Genomic DNA, 15,501 nt, shown 5'->3' with positions numbered 1-15,501 from the left:
CAAGTACGAAGTAAACAGATCTGCTGGTCTTACTCAGAAAAAATATCCGCAAAGTGGTTTTAAAATCATGTAGCTATTGATCTTCCCTCTCTACACAGAAAAATAACAGTTAATTTCAAAGAAAACAGTTACCCAGGGGTTTCTGCCACATTTAGAAAGTTACAGGCATTAGAGATTTCTGCCAGTGAGAGGAGATACAGTTGTGTGTTAGAACAAACCGTACCAACAGGGCGCTTGCAGCACTGGGTTTTGTGGATTTTATGAGTCATTCCGACTGTTTTGCTCTTTTGATTACATGCAGAGCTGTAATACCACCCTTATTTGTAGTTTGCTCTGCCAGGGTGCCAGGTGTGACACTGAACACCTTCTGGATAGGCACTTTGAAATGAGTAATGAGGGTCAACACCTCTCAGTCAGGGTGTGTGCTTCTCATAGGCTTTGTTCATCAAAGCATCTTTTCCTGCAGGAAGATGTTTTGTGGCCACTAAAGAGCCCCTGCTCTTCTAAAACTGTTGTGTGAGGGGAACCCCAGGCATTCTGCTGAGCTGCCAGCTTGGCGCAGCTGGAGAGGGGATTTGTTTGGTGAGGACTGACTATGACCCTTTGTAAGCAAACAGGCATTTCCACAGTGTGTCTTCAGTGAACTGGACAGGGGAATAAGTGTAAGGGATTATAATGCTTCAATTCAGATGGCTGAGTGTGAATGTCTACAGAAAGTAATGCTTTCCAATAGAAGGGGAGGATTTTTCTATCACCTTCCCATGCTAAGTGGAACTTACGAGGTGCATTCCATCTAATAATTTTTTTTGTCTCCAAGGAGCAAATAAACAGTCATGTCAATGGGTTAGATCCTAATCACTCTTCTGCAAGCAGTAATGAGATGAAGCTGAGTTCAGAATGAGTGCCTTTCAAGTAAAATGGTCAGAAAAGAAGTTTATGTGTATGTAACTACTGAGGATAAACAAGGCAGTGTGCAGCTATTTCAGATAGCATGTACTCTGAAAAATCTAAATTTGTGCACTGTTAGTATGAGAAAGAAAACTGAAACAGAAAAGGGGACTGAGTGAGGAAACTCTGAGAGAGAACTGTAAAAGATTATTTATCCCACTGCTCTTTCTCATGCTGGTATTAATCCATGGGGAAATCCTTCAATTTTGTTGTTCTCCACTGGATTAGCTTCCAAGGTTGCAGATTATAAGGGTATAGATTTCTGATGAAGACAATGCTGTAAGAAAAAATAAACAAAGAAACAAACCAAACAAAAAAACCCAAACCTAAACCTTTACAAGGGCTTTTTTCCATTAAGTTATGTTTTGCTGAAGGGAGACAAGCTAGGTAATTTTTTTCTTGGTTTAATATATTTGATTCTTTAAAGCACTAATAAATTTTAGTTTGCTTTAATTTGAATTCAGAATTGACAATAAGAATATAACTCGGTGATGTGACATACTGGATTTAGACCCTGTTTCTATGAAATAAGATACAAAATATTTCCTACCTGGAAAGCCTGTCTTTTTAATTTGTAAACTGGAATACTCCTATGTAAACTGGAACATTTTCTGTGGTATCCTTCTGTGCTGGCTTGAATGAGGATAGCCACATTTTCTTTTCCTTTTTTTTCTGTATATGTAGAGAGGAAAATATGTACCGAACTGCTGCTGCATGTGAAATTAAGCCTGAAAGCAGGGATGGGCCCTGCCCTGTAACAGGCACAGCAGTTTGCAAGACCTTAGGAGCTCTCTCTAAAGTTGGTGGGAGTTTTTCCATTGATTGCTTTGCTAGCTGCATCTGATTCATGATTAATAAATGGAGAATGTTAAAACACTCCTACCCAGAAATGTAGATTCAGCCATTGTCTGCTTTGACTTGCACTTCTGTGCAGAAAGGATTAACATGCCAGCTACAGAATTTAAATTAAAAAAGAAAAGTTACATTCAAGCAAAATTAAACAAAATTAAAATATTTTTCTGACCCTGAAGTAATTTTTAAATTTCATTCTTACAAAACCTATTGATTAAAAAATAGCATGTTACATTTCTTCAGAGTTTCCTTAAAGCAGAAAACAATGTGATGATATTTCTAAGGCCCAAGGTAAGCATTTTTCAATACAAATCCAAACTGGATTTGTGAATCTGAGTAGCATGACACTGAAAAAAATGCTAAAATAAAAACAAATTAGATGTAAATGTGCAGCTGAAAAGTTTCTTTTATGAAGTGCTACCTAAACTTGAATAGTTAACTATGCTTCTGTCTTCGAGTCTGAATCTTCTGTTAAAATTGCCATATGTAAATTTTTATAAGGGTTTTTTTATATAGATCAGCTACTTACTAAAGAATCATTGTACTCGTATTTATGGAAACTCATACAATCTAAATAAAATTGTGAATACAAATATAAAGCATATAAACCACAAACTCCTTGACCATATTTGATATTGCCAACTAGATATAGAAATGTTTGCATCAATTGGAACTAAAGTATGGAGGGAAGAAAACCTAGCAATATAAGTTGCTTTTCAGCTTTTTACAGCTTTTTCAAATGGTAGATTTGAATAGAGAAACACTGATGTAAAATATATTTTGAACATATTTTAAGCCTAGCAGCATGGAAGAGCCATGTCAGCTGAATTTTGGGAGGCTGTAATGGAAATAGTGTAATATGGGAATAAGTTTGTTTGCTGCTGATCTGCTGAGAGCCACAAAGAGCTGATGGCAAGGAGGAACATGGAGCTTCTTGCATGAGGGAAGGGCAGCCAGGCAGCAGCTTTGGAGAGCATCTCTCTTATCTAACTTTGGGTGTCACTGTGTCCCTAAGGTAGCTGAACAAATTTTACCTTTACCTTCTGCAGAGCTGCCAGTGGCACTGTGGAGTGATAGTTCTAATTAAACTATTAGTTTGGGCTTTTGGATTAGATAAATTAGATAATGCGACTATTCCATCTAAATATATGACTTGATTATAGAAATCTTCAAGTATAAAACTCATTACTAATTTTGTGTGTGTTAAGCATACAAAATGAGACAGCAGGCTTGGTTGGGATGAAAACTGACTTTCTTTGCCAGTGTTTACTTTGAAGTGGAAGGGCATTTTGGCTCAGCTGTTGTTGTAAAGATGCAGAAGTCTCCTGGTAACTTTTAAAAATTATTAAGCACCAGCTATCAGAGAGGTCTCAGAATACAAACACACACAGGGAAATGTGGTCAAGCTAAAGGCAATTTCAGTGCCTTCTCTCTGGACGGGTTGCATGATCTATGTCACAATCAGTGCTCCTAGTGATGTTGAGACGACAAGGAGAAGAGGTGGCTGCTTGTGATGGGCCTTCAATATCCTGCAAAGATGGAGCTTGCAGCTTCCTCCCTCACCTTGCCAGCCTGGCAGCAAGGGACTGCCTCCTCAGCCTTTCTGCCATCTCACAAGTGATGGCAAGTGGTATCCACAGGTTTCATGAAACAATTACCCTCTTAGTCGTTTCCTCCAAAGAGTCCTTTGAAAAGTAGGAATTTGTAATGCTATAAAAAGCTACTGTTCTTTGCAGCTGTCAGCTGTAGTAGATCAAGTTATCAGTTTTCCACTGCAAGTCTTTAGTCCTGCTGCCAACGGCGACCTTATATATGGCTATAAATCTTTCTGGAGTGTAATAAAGGTGTACTACATTTCACTGTAATGGGGAATGTCTTGCACAAAGACAGACAGCATTAGGAATTTTGTGTGTAATAGCCAGTGCTTCCCAATATCCATGTCAAAACAGAGGATGTAGGACTGTGGGCTGCAGAAGTCATGGAGACGTTTTGCAGTTTTCTGTCCCTGAGTACTTGGATTTCATCATGGCGCTGCTGCTCTAGTTCAAGAGTTTGTGGTATTCATTTTATAAACCTTATTCTGAGGTTCTTGCAGCTTTTCTGGTCTGCATGTCAAGTCATTCTGGAGAAGAAAATTCCCTGAACTCATTGCTATTGCTTTATTATTTATTTTGCTTTTTAAGGTTAGAAATAGTTCAATCAAAATGTAAGTCTGACCTGAAAATTTCCACCTCTTTTGCAAGAACTGGAGTCATAGCAATTTTATAAGGCATTTGAAGACTCAAAATTCAATAGGTAGCTAATTTGACTCACAAAAGAATCTATTTCCTATCTAAGTAAATTAGAAATATAAGTTGGTTGTTTCTCTAGCTCTAGGAACTGAAATAGCTTTAAAAAAAGCATCTAATTTATTTGGAGATTTCTAAAAATTAACCCTAAATCTTGATTTTTTTTCATGTGAAAGTCAATTTTTGGTACTGAACTGAATAGATAATACATCAGTGTTGTGTCAGGGATTTTATTTCAGAACTGTTCTGCTATTTCTGAATTTGAATGAATTAAAACTAAATATAGTTAAAATACCAATGAGCTTTGTATCACTCATTTATGAATTAAACATAGAGCTGTCACTATTTGTGAGCCTAAACAATCCAAAATAGTATTTATTGTTTTGTAGAATGCTGAAAATGTTTAATAAAAGTAGTCACTGGCTCTGATATTCATGGTTGGATGACAGCATCCCATTATTAAATCCCATTCCACCATTGTTGCATTCCAGCTATAGTCATTTATAGTCTTTTGGTCAAATTAAGTCCTGTGGTAAGCAAGTGCAGTTCCAGTGGAGAGCTCCAGGTGCTATTCTTATGCAAAATTTCACTTTTTACCCATTGTGTCTCACCTTGCATTGAGCCTGTGTGGCACAAAGAGGCTAAGTGGGGAGAAGAACAGAGAAGTTATCGAGAGTAAAAGAGGAGCAAACTTGATAATAGCCTTCAGCTTGCTTTTTGGTGTTGCTCTTGTTAGCTGACTCTTATGAAAAGAAGTTACATATTAAGAATTTGCTCCTATCACCAAGTCTTTTCCTCAAAATGTATTCTGTGTTTACACATATATGTGAATACATAACTTGTCCTATAGCTCACAGAGGTAAAAATAGACCAAGTTGGATACTTTGTTGTTGTTGTTGATTTTTCTTGGAATTGTACAACCTTTATGCAACCTTTGTTTATATCAGTGTGATGATCTCAAAATCTATCCTATATGACTGTAGAGCATACAAAAATAAGCCAAATCAGATAATACATAAAATATGCCCATAACCACAAAGACCCAACCTCCTTTCTAATCCACTTTCCACCATTCCTTTTCCCTAGAAACAGAGGTATAATGCTTTCCTTCTCTGTCCCTGAAGACGAAATTAGAACTCTTGCTTTTTCTGCTTTCCACCTTTTCTGTATCTAGGTAAATGCATGGAAAGAAGAATAAAGGCAGAGTGATATCAGGGCTGAAATTCAGGGCATGGTTCTGAGTGTTAGCCCTGGAGCCATCTGGGCTAAGGGTTTCAGGTTCCTTCACTCAGGTGTCCTATATGACATACACGTGCTCCAGGCTGCAAAGCAGGTGGTGGAGGGAAAGGCTGCGTGGCTTTGTGCAGGGGGAAAGGAGAGTGATTCAGTGGCCAGATAAAGCAGGTCACAGCAAGGAATGAGGCAGGCTGTCACCTCAAAACCCAATACAAAAATGTCTGTGATTGTTCCTGTCTTCAGCCCTAACAGGGTTTCTAGATTCTAATGGAAAATTTTGTTTCTATGAAGACAGTCTTTAAAAATTAATGTCCAGAGCTGTGAATGCTTGAAGCAATTATTCCCTGGCACGTCTGTTTCAGAAAGATTCTTAATAATTTTTTCAAACTATTTCTTGGCATTTTTAAGGCCTAAATCCATGACCTGCTTCTTCATAAGAATTGCAGTATTTTCTTCATTTTCAGAAGACATAAAATACCTACCATTTGCATCAGTTTTCAAAAATTTACATTCTGAAGAAAGTCAAGTCTCATTTGGGCCTATGAATCCATCTGTTGCATCCTGTACTTGCCAGTACTATAAGTTTTCTTCATCTGATAAAAGCATTAATAACATTTAAGTGGGCCTTTTTATGGTAGTTTTTTAGTGCAAATCATTAAAGCCATTGCAATTGTTTCTTTTCCAGTGTTTAATATGTGACTGCTGCACCCACCACCCAGCTCTAAAACCCTTTGCCTGTAGCATTTGTGTTTCAGACTGGATGAATAAAATTTTAAGGAATTTCACCACTATCCTATGTTTCAGGATTTTTAGCTTGAATTTTTCACATAATCTTTTGTGCAACTTATATTTAAATGCACTTCAATCTTCATTTTCTGCCTCTTCTAGCAAGGGAATATCCTGTTGTATAAAACATGCAAACTTTTAATTTGGAAACCAGAGTTCGTAGATTCTAAATGCTGGTCTTTATCTTGGAATTCCACAGATCTCCACAGCTGCTTGGAAAGCCTTTCTGAGCAGTAATATGTATGCCCTGGTTCAATTTTCTTTGCTCTGCTCCATTCACTGGAGCTGATGTCTCTCAGATGTTTGTTACATTTTCTGTTTATTTTAGTAGAAGCTTTATAAAGTTATTTTGGAGAAAGTCCATCAGGTGAAAAAGGTAAGAAAGGTGACTGAATTGAAGCTGTTCCTCAACCTCTGAAAAGATTCATCTTGCACACTACAAAACTGTAGGAGATGCACAACCTAGCATGGGTACCATAAGCTGTGATAGATGGTATTCACAAAAGGTAGTTTAGAGCCAACAAGGTGCTGTCAAGATACCAAAGAATGTGTAGCACAGACATGCCTCCAGAGACTAGTTTACTTTTCATAGTCTGGCTCCTTGGAAAACATCAGATTTCTTCTGGTTTGAGCTACCTTTGTGGACTGCAGAGATTACAGCCTTATGTGCGTAAGGCCCATGGAAATGTGTGGTTACTTCTTGCTGCCTTCTGTTTCTATTGTTAATAACATAAGCAAGGAGCAAAGCTGTTTGCTAAGGTTTCCCTGTTGAATACTATGACCCTTAATTTGGATGCCCACTATTTAAGTAGATTTTCTTAACTGAAGCATATTCTGTTTGCTCTAAATATTTTGTAAACTGAAAACTCTCATAGTTTGCAAATAAAACTGGTCTCTCTGAAGGACAGTGTAATTTTAATTATATGCAGGCTTGATTCTGATCCCACTGAGGAACCAGAATCGCCACTCTATTTGGAGACAGGCAAATTGGCTTCTTGAGAACACAGCCACGTTCACTTCACCACTGAAAAGAGTCTCTTGTGGGCAGAATGATTCAGGTACCTTTGTGGAGGTTTATTGTACTGTTTGGCAAAACTTGTCTACTTCTATTCATATCTGATGTCAGAGTAGAACTTATGGTGAGTAAAGCCAAAATATATCACACAGCAATAAAAGACAAAAATAAGAAAATAAATGGATATTTTTCTTTTCTTTTTTTCAGAATATTGCAACACTTTCACACTACTGCTGAGGATTACACCATCATTTTCACATCTGGATGCACAGCTGCACTTAAACTGATAGCAGAATCATTCCCTTGGATACCTGAAGGCACAAAGCAACCCAGCAGTCGATTTTGTTACCTAACTGACAGCCACACATCTGTGGTTGGTATGAGGGGCATAACTGCTTCAATGAATGTCTTGTCTGTTCCAATAAAACCAAAGGAAATTTTATTAGCAAAAAGCCGGTTACCAGCAGAAGAACAAAACTGCACAACACCTCATCTATTCTCTTACCCAGCTCAGAGCAATTTTTCTGGTACCAAATATCCCCTTTCATGGATACAGGACATAAAATCTGGAAGACTCTGCCCCATCAAACTACCAGGGAAGTGGTTTGTTCTATTAGATGCAGCCTCATACGTGAGCAGTTCTCCATTAGACCTGGGAGTTCACCAAGCTGACTTTATCCCCATCTCATTCTATAAAATCTTTGGATTCCCAACTGGTTTAGGAGCATTACTGGTAAACAACAGGATTGCTCCCCTCTTGAGGAAAACCTATTTCGGAGGTGGAACTGCAGCTGCCTACCTCGCAGGAGAGGATTTTTATTTCCCCAGGAAATCCATAGCAGAAAGGTAAGGTTTTGTTTAACAAAACAGGATTTTTTGCTGATACTATTTGCATTAGACAAATGTCTCAGGCTTGGCGTATGCACTGGGTTGTGATGCATGTTCTTTTTATGGAATTGGATTGGTATCTCACATCTGACTCAGATTGTCTTATAATTCTTTTTTCCTAGCTAAAGAACATCATCTGAAATATCCACCTTCATTCCTGATCTAGCTTGCCAAAACTGCTAAAAATATATGGTTTCATTCAGTGACATAGAGGTCAATCCTTGCATTTTTTAATTTGTATTTAAGTGACCTCAGTGGAAACTTGGTTTTTGAAACTCTTCACGCAAAGCAGCCAGAGCAAGGTTGATCACACAGTGTAACTACCCTCAGTGAAACTGCAAAGTTAGTTCTATGTATTTCACTGGAAATGTGCAATGCTTTACCCTCAAGACAAGCTTTATCAGAATAACAAGTTCAGTAAAATACATTACCTATAACAAATACTTGCAGTGCTCTTATTCCTTGGCTGAGGTTCTGAAGTAGCTCTGAAGCTCTCCTACAGAAATAGAGGACACCTAAAGGAGGTCAAACATACACACATAAGAAAATGCAGGACAATCAGATAAGCTTCACCAGTTCCTGAACTCACTGAAGTACCGCTCTTAGTGATGCTTGGTCTCTGCTCCACTCCTTCGTGTCAGCAACAACTTGCAGTTAAGGGTCTTTCTTCCTGTCTCACATCTGCACAAAGGAAATGCTAGAGGTCAGCATTTCCTCACAGGATCATAGAACAGTTTGGAAGGGTCCTTAAAGATCAACTAGTTCCAAGCCCCCTGCTGTGGGCCAGACACCTTCCACTAGACCAGATCACTCAGAGGCCCCTCCAGCCTGGCCTTGAATACTTGCAGGGATGGGGCATCGAGGAACTTCTCTGGGCAACCTTTTCCACTGTCTCACTACTCTCACAGTAAAAAAATTCTTCCTCATATCTAATCTAAACCTTCCCCCTTTCCATTTTAATTTCCTTTTGTCCTGTCAGTATACACCCTTATAAAAAGTCTCTCTCCAGTTCTCTTGTAGGCCTTCTTCAGGTACAGACTGCTGTAAGGTTTTGCCTGAACCTTCTCTTTTCCATGCTGAACAAATCCAGTTCTCTCAGCCTGTCTTTGTAAGAGAGGTACTCCAGTCCTCTGAGCATTTTTGTGACCCTCTTCTGGACTCACTCAAACAAATCCATTTACTTCCTATGTTGGGTTCCTCAGAGCTGGATGCAGCACTCCAGGTGGGGTCTTATGAGAGCAGAGCAGAGGGGTAGTATCCCCTCCTCACCTGCTGGCTGTGCTGCTTTGGGTGAATCCCAGGACACAGCTGATTCTGAGCTGCCAGCACACTCATTGCTGGGTCATGCTGAGCTTCTCATCAATCAACACATCGAAGTCCTTCTCCCCAGGGCTGATGTCAGTTCATTCTCTACCCAGCCTATATTTGTGTTTGGGATTGCTCAGACCCATGTGCAGGACTTTTTACATGGCATTGTTGAGATATATGATATTCACACAGGTCCACCTCTCAAGCCTGCCAAGGGCCCTCTGGCATCCCTTCCCTCCAGTGTGTCACCTGCACCACACAGCTTGGTGACATTGGCAAACTTGCTGAGGCTGCACTCAATTCCACTGCCTACGTCGCTGACAAAGACCGTGAACAGTGCCAGTCCCCATATCAACCCCTGAGGAACATTTCCTCTCACTGATTTCCGCTTGGACATCAAGCTATTGGTGACAGCTCTTTGCATGTCATCATCTAGCCAACCCATCCACTCATGCACTGAGTGGTCCATCTGTCAAACCCATGCCTGCTCAGTTTAGGAGCAAGGGTGTCATGCAAGACAGTGTCAAGTGCATTCTAAAAGTCCAGGTAGTTGATGTCACTTGCTCCTCCCTTATCCACCAGGGCTGTAGCACCATCATAATAGGGTACCAAATATGTTGGACATGGTTTGCCCTTGGTGAAACCATGTTGGCTGGAAGAAATCACTTTCTTATTTAACATGGGCCTTAGCATAATTTCCATTATGATTGCTCCATGTTCTGGCTGGGCACCAAGGTGAGACTAACCAACATGTATCTCCCCAGGTATTCCTTTCCTCCCTCTTTAAAAGTGGGGGTTCCAGTCAGTGGCAACTTCACCTGATGACCATGGCTTCTCAAATACAATGGAAAGTGGCTTAGCCACTTCATCCACCAGTTCCTTCAGGACCCACAGCTGCATCTCATCGGATGCCATGGACTTGGTCACCCTCAGGTTCCTTGGATGGTCTCAAATCTGTTATTTTCCTACAGTTTTCCTCATTCCTCCAGTTCTTGCCTTTTTATTCTGTGACTTGGGCAGTGTGGCTGGAGCACTTTCCAGTCAAGACAGAGGCAAAAAAGTAATTGAATAAAAGCCTTCTCCATATCCTGGGTTACCAGGTGTCCTGATTCCTTCTGGAGAGAGCCCACATTTTCCCTAGTCTTTCTTTTACTATTAATGTACAGTTTTCCTTGTTTCCTTTGATGTCCCTCTCCAAATTTAATTCTCTCAGGACTCTACCTTTCGTAGCCTGATGCCTAGCGGCTCAGACAACCCCTCTGTAATCCTCCCAGGTTACCTGGTTTTGCTTCCACACCCTGTAGGAGTCCTTTCTGTGTTTTGGTTTGTTCAGATGCTCCTTGTTATCCATGCAGGCCTCCTGCCATTATTGCCTGACTTCCTCTTTATTAAGATGCATCATTCCTAAGCTTGGAAGAGATGACCCTTGAATCTTAACCAGCTCTCTTGCCTCACTCTTACGTCCAGGTCTTTATCCCACACTATTCTAAATATGAAATACATATTGATAAACAGATATATATATAAAATTATAGCCCTTGGGAAAGGCTAGAGGTGAAAAGAAGAAATGGTAAAAAAAGCCCTTAATTCCTTTCAATTGTATATGGATGTGTATTCAGAAGCACGATGCCCTGCATCTCCCATTATGGGAATATCTGACCTTTCACTATATGCAAAATGATGCTTCATGTGTTTGCACCTCTTCTGGTGAATGCTGCTGGGGTGTTCTGATTTGGGTTCTGGACTGGTAAATGCAGAGGCTGGCTGCATTCACCTGCTCTTGCCAGATAAGACCATGCATTACTTCTGAATTGGATGTCGGTACAGTGAATGTCCAGTTAATCTTTTAATATAGAAATAAAAATAAGAGGGAAACATTGTCATTCGGATCTCTGTTTCTGATTTTTCAAACCAAAAAGGCTTTGAAGTACAACTCTCACTGAAACTCAGGATAATAGGGCATAGAAATCATGGGATCCCAGGGTGCTCCTGCATCATCTGTGAGGCAAGGATAAAACTCCCTTTAATTTCACCCAGACAGGCTCTAGTTTCCAAGCAGCTTTTCTAGAGGTAATTGATACATGACTCCTGAGATTGCATAGCAGATGAAAATATCTGAAATGTGTTTTAGATCTCAGTTCTGCTTTTATACTTTCTTTAATTAGGAAGGGAAAAGTATTTTGGAATCTGGAGGGGTACTCTATTTCTGGTATCTTTTTCAAGAGTTTTCAGAAGTTGACTAATTATAAACCTTTCATGTATCTGAGGCTCCCACTGTTTTAAGGGCTTTTTTACTGAGTTCAGAAGGGCCTGCTTTAACTGTCTTCTACTACAGAGTTAGAAACAAAGGAAACTTACTTCTAAGGCTGAGTACACAATGTGTAATCTTGGTATGAGGGATTAAAACTAAGATAATCAAAACTGACAGCTGGATACTAGTTCCCATTAAACACCAAAGCGTCATGCAGACAGTCTAAGTCATTGTTCATAGGTCAATATTTATACTTGGCATCATCTGGTCCTTTGGTTGTTATTTGAAAAGCCAATATTTAAAAGTTCATGTTTAGGGCATTACTGATGCAATCCATAATTTCTTATGAACCATGGAGACTTAAAGTTCTGTCTGGGGAAGCTTGACGTTTTCAAATGTAGGTCAGGAATGAGGAGAACTTTCTTGAAGAGTAAAAACAACATGTTGCATTGACATTCTCAATCAATGTGATTCAAACTATATCACCTTTTTTATTTTTTCTCTCAGCTACTATGGGTTTTGCTTTGTTATGTTTTTAAACTGTTTTCCCAACAACAAAATACAGGCAGAGCAGTTAGGAACAGAACTACTACACTTCAAATGAAATGCCAGGTCACCATGGCCAGAATTAATATATGTGGCCCACCTTATCCGTGGACCACATTTCCATCTCTTTGCTGAAACACTTGGGTCATTATTTGTCGCATGAACAGCAGCTCTAGTCAGGTTTTATCCCTGCCATATTGCAGTAAGGAACCTCTCTCCTTGTAGGCACCCAAATCCAACTGGCAAAAACCCTGAGCAGCCTGCTCCAGCTGGACATGCTTTATGCCGGAGGTTGGATTTGAGATTCTCTGACATCCTTTCCAGCCTCTGTGCTTCTGTGATTGATTTTGTGCACCTCTCCCAAGCTCCATCTGCATTGTCTCTTCCGACATGTTTTTGGAATTCCAAAAGGTTTTATTTTTAATCTTATTCTTTCCTAAAAATGCTTCTTTACATTGTATGATTAGTATTCAGCTTGAATATACTAAAACATGTCATTTCATGTGGTGATTCATAAGGAAACTTGAACTCTAGCAAATGTCATTGGAAAAGGGTATTTGAATATATGTGTCTGAGTGCCACTAGCAGAAGGTATTCCCCATTCATACATAATCCAAGAGCAGTGTACTAAGAAAATAGCTTTTTTGAAGTCAAGGTGAAATTTAAGTGGAAACATGTAACAGGATAGAGTTTATCCATCTTTCCTTCCCAGGACTGTCAAAATGGTTGCCATTTTTTCTCAATTGATACAGCTTTTGCTAGTGTTCCTTGTGCTTATTTTGTTGTTCCTGCTATATAAATTAATGTACCGCAGTCTCTTTTACATTTCTTTAATGCCCTTAAATCACTTCCATGTTTTCCCATTTTGTGTCAGTAGCCAATCTTCCCATCTCAACTTTTAAAATCATGTTTATTGTATTTTCATCCTTGTACCAAACAGCTTGACAAATTACTATTATCATTCACAAATCTAGCCTCATTTCCCATGGTTTTTTTTCTGCGCAGCATGAGATAATAAAATAATATGATTATGGATAGCAAGAATTCAGCGATAAAATATTCATCATCTGCCCTATTTTCCTTTTGTATCTGGGAGTGCTATTCAGAATCTGATCATCCTGGAATTTATGACTAAGGGAAAAGGAGCTATTGTGTTATCTGTAAATTGGGTATCTGCATCTTAGTCTAGCAGTGTGAAATATCTAGAGCACTAGGTGTTGTATGTTGTTAATTTCCAAATGCATTTTCAAAAGCTTTGGAAATCCAGATGACCTGACTTTGTCCCTGACAAATTTTAGTGACTCTTGCCTCTGCTGCTTGAATAATTTAACAATTGCAAAGCAGCACCCACATTTTTGTAGTCTATTATGCATTGCACTTAGCCACAGCAGGTTTCTTTATTCTTGATGTTGTGGCTAGAGATCTCGGGGACAGCTCTGTGCATGCTTATGCAGTATATATTGACATGGTTTGGGTCCTCAGTTACATTCTAGGTTTGTGTGCTCTGAGGGGAGGGGAAGGAAGCAAGGAATGGAAAATAGAGGCAGAAAGCCAGGGATGAAAACTAGGGTCCCAAGAGCTGGATCTGAGACAAAATCCTGAGGCTGGGTGGTGGGTATAAAGCAGCTTGAGAATCCTTTGGCAAATAAAGCTGATCTGCCTGAAGCAATCTCTTTAGCGTGATTGTTTCTATCAGCCTAGAAAGAAAGAATATACTGACAGGTGCTGGCTTATTCCACCAAAGCTCTTCATAGTGCTGAGAAATCACCTAGGGCCTGGACTGTGCTGAGAAGAGCACAGTCTTTATGTGCAAGCTCACCTTGTAGTCTGGTACATTCTCATTGGCTCCACACATGAGGACCCTGTCCATCTGCCCATAATTACTTTAATGTGGTAAGTGGACTGAAGTATCACACTGTCAAAAACACATTTTGTTTAAGCATTTTGCTATGCTGCTTCTGCATTTTTGTGATGTTTAGACATCTCTAACCAGGGCCACTTATGGGAGAATTTCCTGAACAAGCACCCTTTCAAATAGCAGTGATGGATTTCAGATTAGGTACTTCGGAAGTGACAGAATCTTCATCTAATTTCTAATGGGTGTTTGCACCATGAGAATGGCTTCTGCACCTGGCAGACCTGTTGCAGCTCCTGACAGGGACTTGTAAGCCTGAACAGGGATTAAGACAGTGAACAAGTCTTTTCCTTCCTCTGAGCTCCCAGTGCCACCCTGTCCTGCAGAGATGAGAGGTCAGAGGTCATTGAGAAGAATTGCATAGGACTCTCACTCAGCTGTTCCCTCTGTCTGAAAGGCAAAGTCCTTTCATTTAACTGATAGAATTTAATTCTGACACCTTTTATAACTGTTTTTCAATACAAGAGCTGTGGAAAAATAAAAGGATAACTGTAAGAAGGTTCAACTAACCAGTTACTCTTTCCCTTCTCTGCTGAAGTGTTAAGTATCTGCTGGCAAGCTTCATGCAGTCTGTTTTGTTACCTCTCAGGACATCCAAGGTGGCAGTTGATATTCACTGTGTTTTTCTGCCAGCCATCACTGCAGCCAGCCAAATTCTTCAGTATTTTTTGACTCCAAGTCCCACCATTAAGAAGGCATTCATGTATCATTTTGCAGTCTAATCCTCTGGGTGATTTTTTTTTTCTATACTGAAGTTCCTTCATTCCCCAGCATAGTCAGAATAAACTGAAAATTGCATATCAGCGACCCAAATGCTGTCCTGAGGGGATCACCTTTGATCTTGATTCACCATGGGATTCACCTTAAATTGCTGAATCTGGGATACACTGAAAGCAGTGCATCTGATAAATGCTTGTAGAGCACAACCAGTCACTTGAAAACATGTTTGTTAACTTGGATTAGTGGGTAGTGACCCAAACAGAAGCAGTAATGTCGGTAAAACTTCGAAGAGCCAATGCAGTTGGCAGAGATGGCTTCTGTTAGTCAGCCAGCCCCACCTCAATTCATTTGCACACTCCTGGAGTGTCCAAATACCAGGGTGCAATCTACAGTATGGAAATAAATACAGAAGGAGGTGTTTTCCTCAGGCAGGGAAAGTAGTGGATCTTGCACGCCTTTTAGAAATTTTCAGCATAATGAAATCAATAAAACCCAGAAATACAAGGAATTTTTTAACTGTACCATAGATTACCTTACTTGTAAGTAGGCTGATCCAACTAACCATGTTTCATCTTTTGTTTTGTAAGTGCTGTTGAAAGCCAGTAGAAATCATGAACCCAGTGTAGCCACATGCCTGCCACAGAGAGGCACATGTAAACCACAGCAAGCACCAATCTGTATTGTTGGGAAACTCCATCCCACTGTATGAATGGAACCAAATTACTGATTTATGAAATAAGCCTTATAA

At 39.7% G+C, this 15,501-nt stretch overlaps 1 protein-coding gene across 1 annotated transcript in view; it reads left to right on the top strand.

The window, feature by feature from the left end:
* Nucleotides 1-15,501, top strand: part of MOCOS (molybdenum cofactor sulfurase) — a 208,252-nt gene that overhangs the window by 76,965 nt on the left and 115,786 nt on the right. Inside the window, exon 4 of the mRNA XM_041408136.1 lies at nt 7,333-7,971. Within this exon, the coding sequence (XP_041264070.1) occupies nt 7,333-7,971 (639 nt within the window). The remainder of the gene's footprint in view (nt 1-7,332; nt 7,972-15,501) is intronic.

This window comes from Onychostruthus taczanowskii, unplaced genomic scaffold (genome assembly GCF_017590055.1).
Source record: "Onychostruthus taczanowskii isolate IOZ18803 unplaced genomic scaffold, ASM1759005v1 scaffold29, whole genome shotgun sequence".
In the NCBI taxonomy this organism is placed as follows: Eukaryota; Metazoa; Chordata; class Aves; order Passeriformes; family Passeridae; genus Onychostruthus; species Onychostruthus taczanowskii.
The sequence above is the reverse complement of the archived record's forward strand: the minus strand, read 5'-3'. Positions and strand labels throughout refer to the sequence as shown.